Source organism: Micropterus dolomieu, linkage group LG13 (assembly GCF_021292245.1).
Source record: "Micropterus dolomieu isolate WLL.071019.BEF.003 ecotype Adirondacks linkage group LG13, ASM2129224v1, whole genome shotgun sequence".
NCBI lineage: Eukaryota > Metazoa > Chordata > Actinopteri > Centrarchiformes > Centrarchidae > Micropterus > Micropterus dolomieu.
Window position 1 is genome coordinate 10,137,343 of NC_060162.1, and position 17,314 is coordinate 10,154,656.

At 40.6% G+C, this 17,314-nt stretch overlaps 1 protein-coding gene across 4 annotated transcripts in view; it reads right to left on the reverse strand.

Annotated features, from left to right (window-relative positions):
* csgalnact1a (chondroitin sulfate N-acetylgalactosaminyltransferase 1a) overlaps positions 1-17,314 on the reverse strand; it is a 30,381-nt gene that overhangs the window by 5,577 nt on the left and 7,490 nt on the right. For all 4 annotated transcript variants that reach the window (XR_006827814.1, XM_046066802.1, XM_046066803.1 and 1 more), the window contains exons 3-5: positions 13,203-14,571; positions 10,140-10,356; positions 8,077-8,178 (exon numbers count right to left, since the gene is read on the reverse strand). Coding sequence is in view for 3 of the 4 variants with exons in the window: in XM_046066802.1 (XP_045922758.1) it covers positions 8,077-8,178; positions 10,140-10,356; positions 13,203-14,016 (1,133 nt within the window). In the remaining variant the exon portion in view is untranslated. The remainder of the gene's footprint in view (positions 1-8,076; positions 8,179-10,139; positions 10,357-13,202; positions 14,572-17,314) is intronic.

The window sequence follows — 17,314 nt, forward strand, 5'->3', positions numbered from 1 at the left end:
AACGTGCCAAATTATCCTGTTCTCCTGCGCTTTTGATTATTTATTTACATTTTTAATTACACTTTCCTTGCCTACATACTTGGGCAACATTGGATTCAATTGAAAGATATTAATTGAAATAAAACCACTGAAAAGAGGTGAGGAATAACAGAAAGACAGAGAAGAAAGCAGAGGTAAGATGTTGATTGACAATTTATGTGAAATTCTTATGCAGATATTAACTCTTGCACAAGGGTCTCCAAGCCCATTGTGCACCTCAGCTGTAAAATGTTGTGTCCAGTCTACAGCCAAAATGATCATCACGATCTGCATATTGGTATAATAGCAAATGCAGTATAGACACGTAATCCTGAGGCTGGGTTAACAACCAAGAATCTGCAACTGCTCCAGGGCCTCAGTTTAACTCTGTGGCAATTAATTTGTGGTAATTTGATTCATTTGTCAAAGAATTTGTTTGAGAATATGCATCACTAAAGTACACTATAATGTAAACTGAAATGATGAGGGCCTTAAACTGGCTCCAGCATTTTTACTAAATCTTGAGCCCCCGTCTTGTAGAGGGGCCAAACTGTTTAAATACCTTTTTATTATTTCAGTTGATACTGTGTTCAAATGGGGTCTATTCCTAAATTTGTGTTTAATCAAATTACCACAACCCTTGGTGGAAGACGTATTCATATGTTTTATGTAAGTAAAAGTAGCAATAATAAAGTGTAGAAATACTTTGTTACAAGTGCTGTAACAAGTGCTGCATTTGAAATCTTACTTAAATAAAAGTACAGTAGTTTTACGATCAAAACGTACCAAAAGTAAAAGTATTCATTATGAAGAATTATATTACTGGATTATAATTTGTGATGCATTCATGTGTACATCACTTTAATTTTCCTGATAAAGGTGGGGATAATTTTAATTTTACTTTAAATACTGCAGGGTAGCTCAACCTATAATAACATATCATATATATATATATATTTTCTAATAATAATCTAAATCTGCAAAGTAACTAGTAGCTAAAGCTGTTATATGAATGTTGTGGAGTAAAAAGTACAATATTTGCTTCCAAAATGTAGTAGAGGAGAAGTATTAAGTGGCATAAAATGGTGCTTGTGTAAATGTACTTTCACCACTGCCGAAACTAACACAGCACAGCATACAGGCCCATTTGGCTCATTTATGCCTTTAGTTTTAGTTAGTTTCTTTCCACCCAAAGATTAAAACATGATGACCTTACAAATCATCACAACTTCATTTCCCACCTCCTGCTCTTTTCTCTCGGGTTCCGCTCACGACATCGGACAAGCTTTAACTGGAACCGAAAATTAATTGCACGGGTCAACTTAGCTTCCTCCATCACTGGCTTGAAGTTATTCCAAGGATGTGGTGAGAGTAAAGAGAAACAGCTGGATCCAGATGTGAACAGCTGTGCCTTTTTTCATTAACTATAACAATTCACACGGTTACTTACAAATCCTTTACTCATGCATACATAGACTCACACACACACTTTCATTGACTTCAGATAGAAGATACTGAGGAAAAACTGGTTCACCCGTCTCTGCTCGAGGCAAAACAAACAGGATCTAACCTCCTTCATCCATGTGGTTTTAGATGACACAACACATGAAACCGTAGACAGAGAGCAAGTAGACGGATGCAGACATACAGAGCAGCAGAATGACCAGAGGAGTCAGTTTGTTTTTACCAGAGGCAGCTTGAATCATACTTCCCACATTTCCATCTAACTGTAACTTTTGTGTGTGAGTGTTGAATAATGTCTATCACCATAAGTCTTTGTTTCACTCCCATCCTTTCAGTCTCTCCCATTAATTAAGACATATTAAAACCCTGGGCCTGCATATTTTTTAGAAACAAGTAAAATATCAGGAACAATTACAAGATGTCTTGATGTAGCTGTCCGTATGTGTTCATGTGCTGTGAGTCAATACGTCTACTGACTAGTCTCCATGTCTGTCTACAGTTTATGAATCCAAACAGAGTCGATCTGTTTTAGAGTCTACACAGAGTCCCAGGAGACACTGACCCACCCGCTGGCACTAAACTGTGCACAGATGGCAGAGACAGAGCACAATGGCTCTGTTTGTCTCAAACAATGTTTAAAGTCATTTTTAGGTTTTTTGGTTTTCGTATGAATTAAACAAACACCACTAGCAGGGCTAATAATCTGCCTACCAGCACCTCTGAAGATCACATATTCACACGTTACATGTCGTTTGATAATTCGTACAAAAAATAAACTGTACAAACAACTGTGGATTAAACAAATAAGATATAATATGTTAAATTAGTGAGTTTTAGAGATGCTGGTATGAAGATTTTGTTACCTTTGCGCCTTGTTTACCATTTCAGCACAGTTAAGTGAGAGCATTTGCATGCTTGTGTCTTGGCCCTAAACAATAAACCACTTTGAGTTTCACCGTAGACTTTAATTGATTTTACTTCAGAGGGAACTAAAGTGATGTAAATCTGTCTTGAGCGCCAATATTCCTCACATATTATAAAGCTAGAGAGGACATGGGGCTGTGAGATATGATAATATATGCTGCTGCTTTATTAAAGACAGGCAGAGGGAGGGAAACAGCTGGCTTAGCTCTGTGTAAAGGTATAAATCCACTTTCAAGATAAAGCTGTTTTTACATTTCAGTTTTTGAACAGATTGAACAAACAATATTCTGAATAATGTTTTCATCTGGGAGCTTCAGAGGTGCTTGTAGGTAGATTTTGTTACCCTCAGATAGACTTAGGCTAGGTTTTTCCCTGTCTGTTTATAGTCTTCATGCTAAGCTAAGCTAACCGTCTCCTGGCAGTAGCTTCATGTTAAGTGTACAGACGTGCAGATCTCCTGAAGTGGTTTACAAATTCATCTGTGCATATTTACGTTTTGGGAGACAGGAAGTTATAAATAATTAATTGGTAGTTTTATGGTGGTGATATTTTTCCGGTTCCCAATATTATTTAGGGGAAAATATAATTATCTCTGAAATCTCCAGAGAGACAAAGCCAATGTATTATTCATCCTTTTGAGTACATGGTGTGTGTGTGTGTGTGTGTGTGTGTGTGCTGCCCTCAGATGTTTGTGCGTCCACCTACCCAGTCTCAAAAAAATGCAAGCTCAAAATATGAACATAAGCGCTACTATCGTGTGTCAAGTGGAAAACGCCACTTGAGTCGAGCACTATCTTTGTTTCCTAAATGACTTTTCATATTGTGCTCTTTTTCATCTCTTTTTCCCTGCAGGCATGAGCATCCTTATCATGGCCAGTCAATTTGTTTACTGTAGGTGTGTGATGGCTGCTATCTAGTGGGGACTAAATTGTTGAAATTGTGTCAGAGTGAGAAGCCTGTAAAGAGCTGTCATGTTGTGCTTCAGCAGCAGGTCTTATCCTGTTAGTTCTGCTCAGGACAGGGAGGGGAAACCCGATTTTCCTTCCGTGTCTCTTTTCTTTCTCTGTGAATCTCTATGTCTCTGTGTAACCATTTGCTTGTGTGTGTTTATAGCTTGAGGACTGCAAATTTAGTGCATACTCAATTTCTCGACTGTAAGCAAACCTATATGTTGCTATATCCAGGATTCTTCTCAGTCTAAACACATTTGAACGACATGTTTTGCTTTTTAGCAATACTAGTTGCATTGCTCTAGAGATTGTTGGTCAGTTGTCCTTCCACTGCGGTCGAGACAAATGTCACAAAAACTATTAGAAGGACTGCCTTGATATTTTGTACAAACATTCATGTTCCCCAGAGAATAAATCCTAATGAATCTGGTGATCTTGTCATGTAAAGCGCTTCATTGGGGTTGGATACCGTAACACAGAAGACCCACTCTAGGCAAACCAACCCCACCACTTCTAGCTTGTTGCGATGTCAACGTTCGCAAGCTAGTGAGTACCTTGCTCATGAACAAACATTAAGAAAATAGACAACCTGCACTTTCTCCCACAATTTACATGACATTGTGCCAAGCAGCACTTTGTTTTTATTCGGTAGGAAGTCCAGAAAGTTCAACAAGTTTTTGGCAAGTGGTTCTTGGTCAAGTAAGTTTTGTTGCCTCATAAATACATTTCAACTAAAGAAGCTACATTGCTTCCACTTCTTCAACATCTGTATGTTTTCTGACGCAGCATTGACAGCTGGTAGCTCTCTTGGACCTGGGATTTATTTTAATGCCAGCAATGACTTTTAAACATATTCCTCTTCCTTGTCTTTAACCTGTCTGCTGTTTACAGAGCAGGCAGGCTGGTGTATCCTCTCTCTGGGCTATTGTGCAGAAGACAAAAAAAAGCTGGGGAATCAGCAGTCTGTGCATGTCATGGAGAGGTAAGTGAAAGCTATAAAAAATGTAGACTTGTTATGATCACTCTCAGGCTCTGAGTTCTCAATAGACACATTTACAGAATGGGACTGTATTGGCGATCTGTAAATACACATGCTAAAATTAAATATTGGACAGCTTTTGAAATTCCTCTACGATTTGTTTGTCATTTCATCCACTCATAAGCTTTTCTCAGTCACCTTCTGGTCGACATTGTCCTCTCACTTCCTTTAAGCTTTCAGAGGCCCGTCAGAAAATTGTTGACCCATCTGTCAACTGTATGAAATGCCACATGACATGAAAGGCTTGTTGGAGAGGCTTTCGCAGGGTGGTACAAGAGAAAGATGAGGGAAAGGTTTTAGCCAAGGACTGACAGTATGATCTCCTCCTTCCTTTTTTCTGTCTGTCCAAATTTCTGATCCTTCTCTTTCATCTCAACGAACAACTTCCTTTGATATCCATGTTGATGCTCTTCTTCCATCCTTGAAAAATCTGTCTTTTTCCCAACTTAGCTTTGCTCTCTTATCTTCACACATCTCCTTTTACTTCCTTTCTCACTGTTTTTCCCCTCAGCCATCGCCTCTCTTCCGCGTCTGAAGCACAGTACTTATTCATGATAGGTATCGACTGGTATCTCTTTACACCAGATCACTCATTCTTCTCCCTCCGTTACACACAAACTCTCTCCCTCTCCCTCTCTTGTACCTTTATCTCACGTTATTCTGAATCATTATTCTTGAGCATGTAAGGCTCAGAAACTTACATGTCCCCCAATAGTTTGAGCTTGAGTTCAGGCTTTGAAGTACGGTTGTGTAAGCGATACTTGAAGGCTCAGCAGCTGATCCTATCTATTTTAAACAATATCCCTGGTGTCTGGCAGAATGCTTGAAGACTAATGTTCAGATTTTCTGGAGCATTGCTGTCTATCAACTATATTCAGCTTGTTTTGGCTTTTGTTACAGTAGAACTGGTTTGGCCTTTGGTATATACACCCAAATAATTAGCACCTGCAAAAAAAAAACCTGAAGCGTTTTTTAACTGTCATCTAATCCCAGAAAAGGCGTTGGTAGGGGTTAGAAAGCTAGTGGAGATCCAGGACCATTTTGATTGTTATACTCACGAAATGTGTTGGACAGAAAGTTGGTTGTGATGCAACATAGCAGCAAGAGGGTGACCAAATGCAGTTCTTGGTTTGCAAAGGTCTTACACACCTCAAGAGGTTTATTTTGGCTGCTGATAGTCATATACATGTTTTATTTGGAAAGAATTTAAGGAGGGACACTGAGCAGAGTGTGTGACATCAATATTTTTTGAACACTCTCCAAGATAAATATCTCAGTGTAACAACAATTTCTATATAGTCCAAATTGTGTCCATCCAGAAGTGTCCAGAATTAATTCGAAGGTCCACCCACTACTGTTATGTGATTGTGTGAGGTGTTTGGCGGATCGAGATAAAGAGTTGGTGGCCTTAATTCTCCAGTCTTCATGCCATTAAATCATTGAAGAAGAGAGAACAATCTAATTAAAAAACCACCAGTCAAACTTCAGTTGATGAAAAACAATGTGGAAAATGTCATGGAAATATTGCATTTTAGTTTTTTGAATATATTATTGTGAAAAACATTACAGTCTCCTGGTCGTCTCTTCAGTGGCATTTTGCAAAAAAAGAACAAACAGCTAGAGGTTGTTTGGAAGCAGACACAAATCAAACTAGTTTCTAGAGGGGAATGTAAGTTGTAGGAAGAGCAGTGTCGAATCAGACCAAATGATGATCACAGACATTGATCTGTTTGTGAGGGAATGTGTCTCTGTGTACTTGCACTTGAATTGTATATTTGTGTGAACCAATTTGTTGTTTTAGAACTTCAGAGTAAGGGCTTTTTGGCTGACCTTCAACTCTTCTTTCAGGGTTTTGACTTGGTTTTCAGGGGCAAATTTGGAATTGAATTTAAAGTTAATATTTGCTGTCTGCCTGTCCATCTGTCAGTGGGCCCACCACTTTGGCTCATACTGAAATATCTCAACAGCTATTGGATGGATTGTCATGAAATTTGATACAAAAATTAGTGAATACCCAGAAGATGAATCCTAATGACTTTGATCCCGTGACTTTTCCTCTAGGGCCACCATGAGGTTCAGATTTGAGGTTTTTAGTTAAAAAAAACTATTGGGTGTATGGCCATAACATTTGGTGCAGACATTCATGGTCCCCAGAGGATGAATGGTCATAATTTTGTTGATGCCCTGCTTGTTCTATAGCGGCATGTCAAGTACTTTGGTTTATGACAACATACAATTAATGAGACTTTGTTTTTAGTGCTAATTAGTGTCGACTCACTAACATGCTAAACTAAGACGGTGAACATGGTAAACATTAGCATAATATAATTTCCACTGTGAGCATGACAGCATGTGCTTGAAGCACCCAAAGGCCAGATTATGCTCAAAAAGAATTAGTTGGTGCGACATGTTGTCCAACCACATCTGAATACAAAAGTAGAACTGCAGTCATAGATAGGGGTGAGATACAGGCACACATTTTCAGACTGTGTCTCCTGGAAAGTATTCACCTTGTTGCACTTGTTTGAACATGTGAAAAGTGACTTCAGTTGCAACCCAATTGCACATGCACACATGCATGCATCTTCCTCTGTGATCCTATATGCCGTTTGTCATTGTATCTGTGCATATACTATATGTGTGTGTCTGCCTGGAGAACCGCAGGTAGTTATCTTCCAATGATGATTCCCATTCATTTCAACCACAGTCTGAAGGCTGGGAAAAAAAAGCGGAGTACAGAGTTGATTACAGGAACTGATTCAAACCCAGAAGCTGCTACCTAAGTGTTGAATGCATTGTTAGGCTGTGAGACGAATACAAAAGACCTATAGGTTCAAAGAAGAACAGATGCTCATGGACAAAAAATATACAGTACTACTCTTCATTTGGTGTGTTTCTCCTACAAACCACCTCAGTCACTCCTTTAGAATTCTTTCCAACTAAAATCAATAATATTTCAGGTTTGATGTATGTTTTGTGCGCTTTTTCCACGCTCACAGGCTCTGATTCTCTCCTTCTTTACACTTCACGTGGCGCTTCACTTCAAGTGTGTTTAATGCTGCCTTTTTTTATATTCACAGTTCCCCTTTTGCGACAGCAGCAGGCAGAGACACGAGGGACAAAGAAACGCTGTGTGATACTAGAGATAGTCCAACTGATTCAAGGCTACACAAAAACCTTCGGGGCAGGGAAATCAACAAGCGTCACCATAGCAACCCCCTCAGGGAATCTGTGGCTCAATCCACAGTGGATATGACTTCTGATTAGCCGACTGCGATCGTCCCCAGAGGTGTGGGTGTCGAGGTACATGTGAGAGGTTTAGCGTGAGTCAGAGATGATCACAGGCCTGTTGTAATTTATCTGTGTTGGCTGGTAGCGCTCAACTCCTTCGCGTGGGTGGCACACTGCTCCATTATTCATCAGACAGATGACTGGCTGTGGCAGGACGCCAAGAGGTGTGTGTCTGTGTGTGTTTTGTGTGTGTTTGGTGAAAGACAGATTTCAAAACATGAAGAAGAGAGGTTTCTGATGTATGTGTGGAAAATAATATTTTTACAGCGTCTGCTTCTGAGAGCGGGTGCACGACTGTGGCAGCATTAATTTCATTTCATAAATTGCTTTCTGTACTCAGTGCTTGGCCTCTATTGCAAAGATCTGATCTTGGCGGCAGTTCCAACCCACCTGGACGTATTCTCCAGAGTGCCGCGAACTTCGCTCATCTGCTCTTTCCCAAAATACACCACTGTCAGATGGACCCGGCCGTCCTGACGCACACAGGCTTCCCTGTAGGTACACACAAACACACAGAGGAAGGGACAATATGGATGAAAGCGTTCTCACACCGAGAAGGAGGGGATTACAGGAAGGAAGACCTCTGAGGGCTTCGAGGCTTGAAGAGCTGAAATGATTACAACATGATGTCCAACAACAACTTAGATAATTGACTGATAAATCATTCATCAAGAACAAATGTCAAGCATTTGCTCGTTTAAGATTCTCAAATGTGATGATTTACTTTTTATTTTAAATCTCTTCGGGCTGTTAGGGCCCAAAGTTGTTGGGTAAAAGATGCATTAAAAAAATGTCACCTTTGGATGTGGCAGATTGTAATGTTCTGTTTCCTGATATCCAGGAAGGATTAAATAATAAAAAAATAAAAGTAAAACAAACAACAGGTTAATTAACAGTGAAAATAATCTTCATTTTCAGATATAATCCTGAGTGTCCTCATTCTGACGCTAGGTTAAAGCACAGGGAGAGACGAGTAAAAGAGGGACCAGGTGGTAAATGCCTGCAGGCAATTTAATGGAGACATGTCAAATATATCACACACATGCTAGAGATTATTCGCCTCTCTCTCCCACAGCACACACACATTTGTCAGAATTTTCCCCAGAAGCACAAGGGGAAAAATGTCATAAAACTTAAAAAACACAACTAGATGAAAAAAGGATGCTTAAAAATAACTAAGTGCAGAGGATACTGAGCAACTATGAATTTTTCATGATTTTTACTGTCATTATAGATGCAGTTGTGTTAGAGGCTCTCTCTAAATACCGGCATTATTAAAAGTAAAACGATTTTTGCTCGGATCTGATGAGGCATTCTTCATTTTGCCACTGGGACCACAGAGCAGAAAAAAATGGTTATAATTATTTCATCATGTAGTAAGAGCAACGTTTTCTTTTCAGACTCCAGAGTGCCGCAAATGTTTGTTTATCTGCACTTGGGAAACATATCACAGTGCATTATAAATGCTGGTCAGTCTAAATGTGAATAAACAATATTTGATAAACATGCAGTTACTCACCGTTATCACCCCCTAAACACACACACAAACACAGCTTCTCCTGGTATACCTTTAATACGAATGAGGGGAAAGTGTTGGCTCAGCGACTCACCGACTCTTTCAAGTAAGTACACTTCTTGCCATGCTGTATATCAACTACTGCTGCTCTGTCCGGGGCGCATTTTAATGGGCTGCAGAACTGCTGCTAAGCAGGATTTACCATGTAAAAAGAGCTGTGATAAGCAGCAGCAGCAGCAGCACAATAAATCATAGACATTAAAGAAGATGTTTCCTGAGATTGAGATTCCATGACATTTGACTTCTAGTCAGCCCTTCATAGTTTTGTCTATATCAAAAAGCCTTCATGGTTTCATCATATACACATACAAGCCTAGATCTACTTTGTGATATAATACATTTGAGATGCTTATTAGCTATACGCATCAAAAATATATGTGAAATGACATTTCTTGTGGTCGTGTGGCGACTGATAAGAACTGGGCTGGGATCTATAAGGCCATCTTCATTCATATTCTAGCCTGAATCATTCAAATCTCTTTCAGATTTGTTTACATTCGAATCATGCAGACAAGAACCCCAAAAAGAATTACTGATAACATTACATGTGCACTGAAATTTTTAATTACATGGTCTTTCAAAAGAAAATAACCACTCTGGTGTTAATTTTCTTTCCTCTAATCTCAACCACTCCTCGTCCCCGTCTGCCTGATCCCCAATTAAAATGTAAAACGAATTGAAACTGGGTTTGAATAGCAGAGTATCACATTTTCCTGAATTAGTTACGTGTGGCACCGTCTTGAATAATTTATTGTGGTGCTGCTGTTTATGTCACATTGTTCGTGTGACTTTGCAATTAACAGCTAGATCCAGGAAAATCAAAAACAAGGATCAGGAAATCAAAAATTTGAGAAAAGGTTCGATCGCTGAATCTCACCTGAAGTTATGCATGAACTGTTTGAACTTTTCTGTGCGTCTTGACAGAGGGACGATGATGTTGATTGGGACGTTGACTGTGTCCACCCTCTCGTTCTTCACCTTCATCAGCGGTCCATAGGGACGGAAGAGGACCAGGCGCCTGAATTCGTTGCTAGACTCCCCTCTGAAGGTCAGCTCGTACAGAGTCCCTTTGTCCCTCTCTGTACGGGTGATACCTGATGGGTGAGACACGGAGACAGGAACTCAAGACCAAATAAGCTTAGATACAGTGCCGGTGTTTTTATGTGATAATCAGTAAGTGTAATATTTATATATATGAATATTCAGTAAATATCCTGTAAAAGAATATGTTTACTCTATTTGTTGTTGAAAGTTAGATGAGAAGATCGATACCAATTGCAGTTAGCTTACTTCGCATAAAGACTAAGAGCATGTGGAAATCTAGGGATGTATTATTAGAACTGTATACAAGACCTGGGGCCTATTCAGTCCAATGAGAATTGCTTGCCTGCCCCTAAGAGAAGCAGAAAATACACCCACTTTACTACAAGACATGCTCCCTGAGGTAATTTCCAGGATTAATGTACTTATTTTAAAACCCAACCAAGTCATTTAGTTGCCTAAACCTACAGGAGTCAAACCTAATCAAAATTTGAGGGCGTGTCATGAAGTAGGTGTGTACTGTAGACCAACCGATAGAACTACTTGACCAAATTGAGCGCATATGGCAAAATGTTTCTAGCTTCTTGGTTTTCTTCAGTGGTATGTGGCCCAATGAATATGCACAGTAGTGTTTCCCCCGCCTGTGACTTCCCAGCCCGGCCAGTAGACTTTACATTGTGATGATGTCACATATTTCACAAAATTCATGATGAAAAGAGTCAAAATTGACCTTGTGTGCAGTTTGAGGTGTCCTGTCAATGATTTTACAGACATCTCTTTTATAATGGTTGCCTAACTGGAAATGCTTTTAGGGCCACTGCAATACCATGTGTGGCCACTGGGCAAAATTGGAAGGAAGGCTGAGCGGCGCTGCCCTCTCCAGGTGTTATTATTCACCCATGGTCTGAAGGTAAAACAGGAATCTACAGCCACGCTAGCAGCGGCTGTGTGAGACGGTACTCAGGCACAACGGTGCTTTAAGCTAAAATGCGCACAATGACAATGCTAACATGCTGATGCTAAGCAGGCGTAATATTTATCATGCTCACCATCTTAGTTTAGTGTGTTAGCATGCTAACATTAGCTAATTGGACACTGAGATAATGTGTGAACAGATACTGTTTATGTGGGGAAAGAGAGATGGCATATGAGGCCACAGAAGACCTTGTCCATGCACTCAGCTGCTCCTGGGCAAAGAGCCACGAATATACAGTACCAGAGACTTTGACAGTACATACACATATAACAAACCAGCAGCACACGTACACTGGTCATTCAGGCCAATGTTCTTGCTGGAGGTCTTACGTCAGTTTATACCTCCAGGGAGAAGTTGTTTTTCAATTACTACGCTATTACAAGGATTATTACTTGCAAATGGACCTACTGGGGTTGGTGAGTGCAGAAAGAAAAGGGAAATGGAACAGAAAGTGAGGAGCAGTGAGACCAGAGAGAAAACAAAGGAGAAAGAGGAAGAAAACACATCATTGGAGACACCGTCTTCAAAGAGAGCTTGGATGACAGAAAAAGAGCAGAGAGAGACGAGGGAAATAAAGGACAAAGTGAAGAGCAAGGCAGAAAATGATAGAGGAAAAGGAGGACAGAAAGATGTCTGCGGGCAAAGATTTATTCTGATAGCGGCTTGAAATTAAGCTCTTCCTGTTAAGTTGGCCAGCTTCCTGTGATTTCCCAGAGGGACACGATCAGCTTTCATTAAGTAAATATGCTGAACAATTTAGACTAAATGCCTTCACTTCCTGTCTCTGTCTGTCTGTCTAACTGCATTTTCTGTCCCTTTCTAAAGACAGAACTCAGTGGTTGGCAAGTTCATTTTGCATACCTCCACTGTTTGTGTGCAGTTTCAGCTCACTAGCTTGCTAATGCAGTCCTGAAAGCTCCCTGAAGATGCTTTTGTCAGTCTGGCAATCTAAACTGCCTTTCACTTGTCTGGCTGGTTGGATAAATCCCTGCTTGTTCAAGATTTGCTTAGAGATCGATGTCCATTAAGAAGCATTAAGAATAAAATATGAGTGGGAGGGAGTCGCGATTTCATTAAAAAGCTGCACTCTACGTTGTCTTGTTGAGGAATTGTAGAGGTTTTTTGCGAGCACACAGATACACACAAATGTACGCACATCTATTAAAATCACAGTCGTACAGAGACACACATAGATTACATAGGACCACACACAAGCCCATACACGTGTAAAAGGCTCAATATAGTGACCTATGGCTCATTTCCTCCGAGCCAGGTACCCCTATTACTCACTTTAAAACCTCCACCCACTCAGACACTGAAGGTGGTGACCTTCAAAGAGCAGAACACAGCAGATACACACACACACACACACACACACACACACACACACACACACACAAATGTTTGAAAAGATGCTCCACTGCAAATACGGAGCAGCTGTGTTCATTTCCTATGGTTGTGTTCAAGGCTCAGCAGAACAAACTAGAAGGATATCCTGACTGGACTTGTACACAAAGACACACGCATGTTTCTGACCTTCCAGGGATTTATATAAAAAACCAAAAGATCAAAGTGACCCAGGGTTGAAGAAGTAATTGGAGAATAGGGTTCTGATAAAGAAAACTGTCAATATGCAACTGTGTCTTCATGAAATTACATTTATATAGTTCTATTAGTTGTTATTTACAGAGAGTGAGGTTGTCATTAATACACTTTACTCATATTTTCCAAACATGTACTCTGATTATAGCATATTGTGATGGTTATTGCATTGCAACATCAGATATTTTGGTGGAAATTTTTTTATTAAAATTAAAATTTATTATTATTATTAGTCACATTTCCTCAGACTGCATTGCATTTCCTTCAACACATTTAAATTTAATTTCTAGCAGAAAGGGTTGACATTTGATGTATTCTCACCTTCTATGAAGTCAGACGGTGCGTACACTTTGTTTGTTTGAGTCTTTTCTGCTGCACTCCTGCTGTCTTGCTGTGATGATGGTGTGTTGAGGCTGTGCAGGGCCGTCTCCAGCACCTCCCCCAGCTCCTCCCTCTTGTCCTTCCTCACAGGCTTCTCCTCAGGGTGACGCGTCAGCCCCATCTCCAGCTGGTACACCCTCTGCAGGGTGAAACTCTCAAAGGGCACCACTGCATACTCGCTGGGCAGCCTGGTGCCGGCGGTCACCTCGGCCTTGGACAGCTGGCTCCGCAGGAACTCTTGGAGGTCTGCTTGCTGGCTTTTGGGTCCCTGAGCCTCACCAAGAACCCCTCCCTGTGATCCAGCCCCAGCTTCCTGTCCCTCTGCTGGGCCCCCAGCGGCTCTCTTCAGGCTCTCCTGCACTCCTTTCAGCTGCTGGCTACGCTCCTGCAAAGCCTCCTTGAGCTGAGCTATCTGCTTCTTCAAGGAGGAGATGTGGAGGCGGTGCTGCTCCTCTCGCTCTTGGAGGAGCACTTGATAAGATTGAACGGCGGGTCCGCCACTTTGAGCAGCCCCAGCCCGGGCTCCTCCTGTCCCTCCTGCTCCTGCTCCAATCCCCGGCCCTGTGCCCCCCAAGCTTGGGTGGTTGGGTCCAGCACGGGGTAGAGCATGACTCAGTGGAGGGTCGTCAGAGTGCGGCGGACTGCAGGTCATCACATAGAGGAGCGACAGGGAGCAGCAGAGGAGCACCAGCACGCCTCCAACACGGGAGACCCAGGCTAGCAGTCCACGCCGCAACATCACTGCATGTAGCATCAAAACTCACTTTTCCACACACACATGCACAGAAATATGTAACCTCACACACTCCAGCCACAAGGATAAGAGTCCATTATGTTCCATCTCCCAGTGAGGAGGCTGGTTACTTATCAGGATGATGTCATTTAATCTGAATTAGATCATTGCCACTCTGCTGCCTGAGATTGTTACATATTTTGTCATTGGCAAAGTGAAAGTATGAGAGTCAAAAGCTTGTGACAAACACTTTCCCCCTTTCTGTTGGTCCAATTAGCTCCATGGTCAGCTAGAAGACATCATTACATTGTTACATCATCTATCACTCATATGTGACTCATCTGTTTGCATGTGCTCTGACTCTCTCCATAATGTCTTCCTGTTTGCCCACCAGTTACACAGAGAAATTGTCTCAGGAAACGTCTTGGAACAGTTGAATATTCAGCCACATCAGCCCGGGTGAAGCAGGGCGGTGCATGGAGCAAAAAAAAAACCTTATGAAATAATAATAAATAATTATACTTCATGAGAAACCAAGTCCTCGTTGGTCAGCGGTGGTTTCCTCATGTTGTTTTCCTGACAGAGAAAACAGAAAGGAAAGAGACAAAGAGGTTTTTCATTAGAAAGACTCTATCACATCAACATTACTTGTGTGATTTTAAAAGTCAGAAACATGCCGGGCCACGCTGACATGTTAGTTTAGGATGGCAAAGGGTTTAACGGCCTTTGCCAAACTAAGCATTTCTTCAGGACTGCAGCTCCCGGCAAACAATGCTGTCACTGATGTGTGACAACATGACTGCAAGGGTGTGTGCTTAAAAGTGTACAAATGACAGTGTGTGTGTGTGTGTGTGTGTGTGTGTGTGTGTGTGTGTGTGTGCGTGCGTGTGTCATTGTGAGTGCGTGGTCATTGGATAAGGTACTGGGACATTTCCATATCCACATCTACAGTACCTATGCCTTGAGTATACAGTGGGTCACTACATGGGTCATACTGCTAGACTGCTGTGTTTATTTTTTATTTAACCGCAGCGTCTCTTGAGATAGATTATCTCTTTTTCGAGAGACCCGAAATGATATCCTTGTCTATTTAAAACCATTACATTCACCATGAAGCATTTTTAATGTGATGTTTGAATGACTGATACAAAGGCAGCGTTTCCAAATGAAGTTTCTTTAATAGGTTATTTTAAGCCCAGGGCTCTGAACTCTGGGTGCTCCAGTTTTCTCCCACAGTCCAAACTCATGCAGATTACATCAATTTGGCGACAAAATAAACCCTTAGGGTTGTGAGTGTGAATAATTCTCTCAATCGGGAGAGGGGAAGGGTGGGGGGGGTCACGTTCATTAAAACACGAAGCTAGAGCCAGATGTTATCTTAGCTTAGCATAATAATATACAAATACGACAAGTTGTGGTTTTACGAGATGATATTGTCACTTTGCCCGCTGAAGAAATTGTCTGGCACGTAACATGTTTAGAGTTGCTGGTAGTTGAATTTTGTTACCTTTGACCAGAGTCATGCTGTTCCTATTTCCAGTCTTTATGCTAAGCTAAGCACCTGACAGTGGTGTAAAGTTTTTCATCTAATTCTGCCAGAAAGCAATTAAGTGTATTCCACAAAATGTCTAACTATTGCTTTAAATATAAGACTACAGCGAGTTACATGTTAGCATAGCTTAGCATAATGACTGAAAACAGGGCTAAAGTTAGCATGCCTTTGTAAGGTAACAAAATATACCTTCAAATACCTCTAAAGTGCACAAATTAAATATTTAGCTTTTTTAATATGCACTAAAACCAAAGTGTAAAAACGACAAATTATGGATTTTGTTACCTTCGGACAGAGGCATGCTAGCTCTTCAGGCCTCTAAAAATCCTTCAAATTCAACAATTCAAGATGGAAAAAATCACTCTGGCCATAACCTTCGATGAGGGCTTATGAGTCACTGCTAAATGTTCCCAAGCCAAAAAGGTGGCCATAATATGATCATCAACAAATATGGCCACACTACATAATAAAGGATGGAAGATGTCCAACACCAGTACAGAAAAGGTGTATTTGGATGTGTGAATGTGAGTCTTATATCACATATATATATATATATGTGTGTGTGTGTATGTGTGTGTGTGTGTGTGTGTGTGTGTTTGTGGGAAGGTGTTTCAGTGTTTGAGTAACAGTACGTATCTGTAAATGTATCTTTGTGTATCAGTCTCAGTCTCTCTTGCCTCCACACACAGTCAGCTCTTTGACATGGCTGCCTGAAACCGAGCCTAATGAAAGGATTAGTTTATGGCAGGAGTGAATACTGGACTGTGCTCTAACAGACGGCTGAATCAGGAAAGACAGGGCGTCTCTCCAGCAGGACCTCCACTGCCGACTTAGAAAATGTTTGAGGAGAGGCTGCTCAGGGAAAAATGGGAGCTGGAGAGCAAAATATGGCTGCTGTGATGGAGTGTCATCCTTTCAATTACAGCAAAATCCTCATGATGTCATTCTATGGGCCCATAAATCCTCAGAAAAATATGGCATGACGTTAATGGTGCGGTGGCTGTTTAATCACTTTCCTTGGTTGGTTCACAAGCAGCTCTTATTCTTGTAATCATGTGACTACAGGCTGGGAACCTTAAAAAATCCACTTCTCCCAGATGACTTTGACTCTCATGGCTTCATGACTTCCTGTAACAAACTACACTTGTACTAATGTCAGTGAAAGTGACCACAAGCCATTCACATAAATTAAAGCATCCACTTAGTGCTGACATTGTGAGGGTCAATTTGCCTTGTTATTGGGGAACAAATGCACTATTTTGAATTTTTAACTACAGTAAGACTCATTTAGCAGCATTAGCAAAGCAACATGCTTATCTTCCCACAATCATAAAACAAATATCAGTTACCAATTCTAAAATTCTAAAACGATAAAGAACTAATGATACAAGTATATTTATTTATATACATATATATATATTTATATACATATATATATATATATGTATATATATATTATGGCATGCCGTTTAGGAAATAATATATATATATATATGAAGTTTGTCCATCTGAATATATGGAATGAACCTTGCATTCGCCAGTGTTTTTATAATCTCTTCATTGCTCAAAATTGTGGACGTTGGACACTTTCTTGCTGATTCACTAACAGTGTCACACTTCACATCAATGACGTCAGATTTCATTCACCATATTCAGACTTTCATTCCATATATTCAGATGGACAAACTTCATATATATATATTATTTCCTAAACGGCATGCCATAATATATATATTATTACCTAAATGGCATGCCATAATATATATA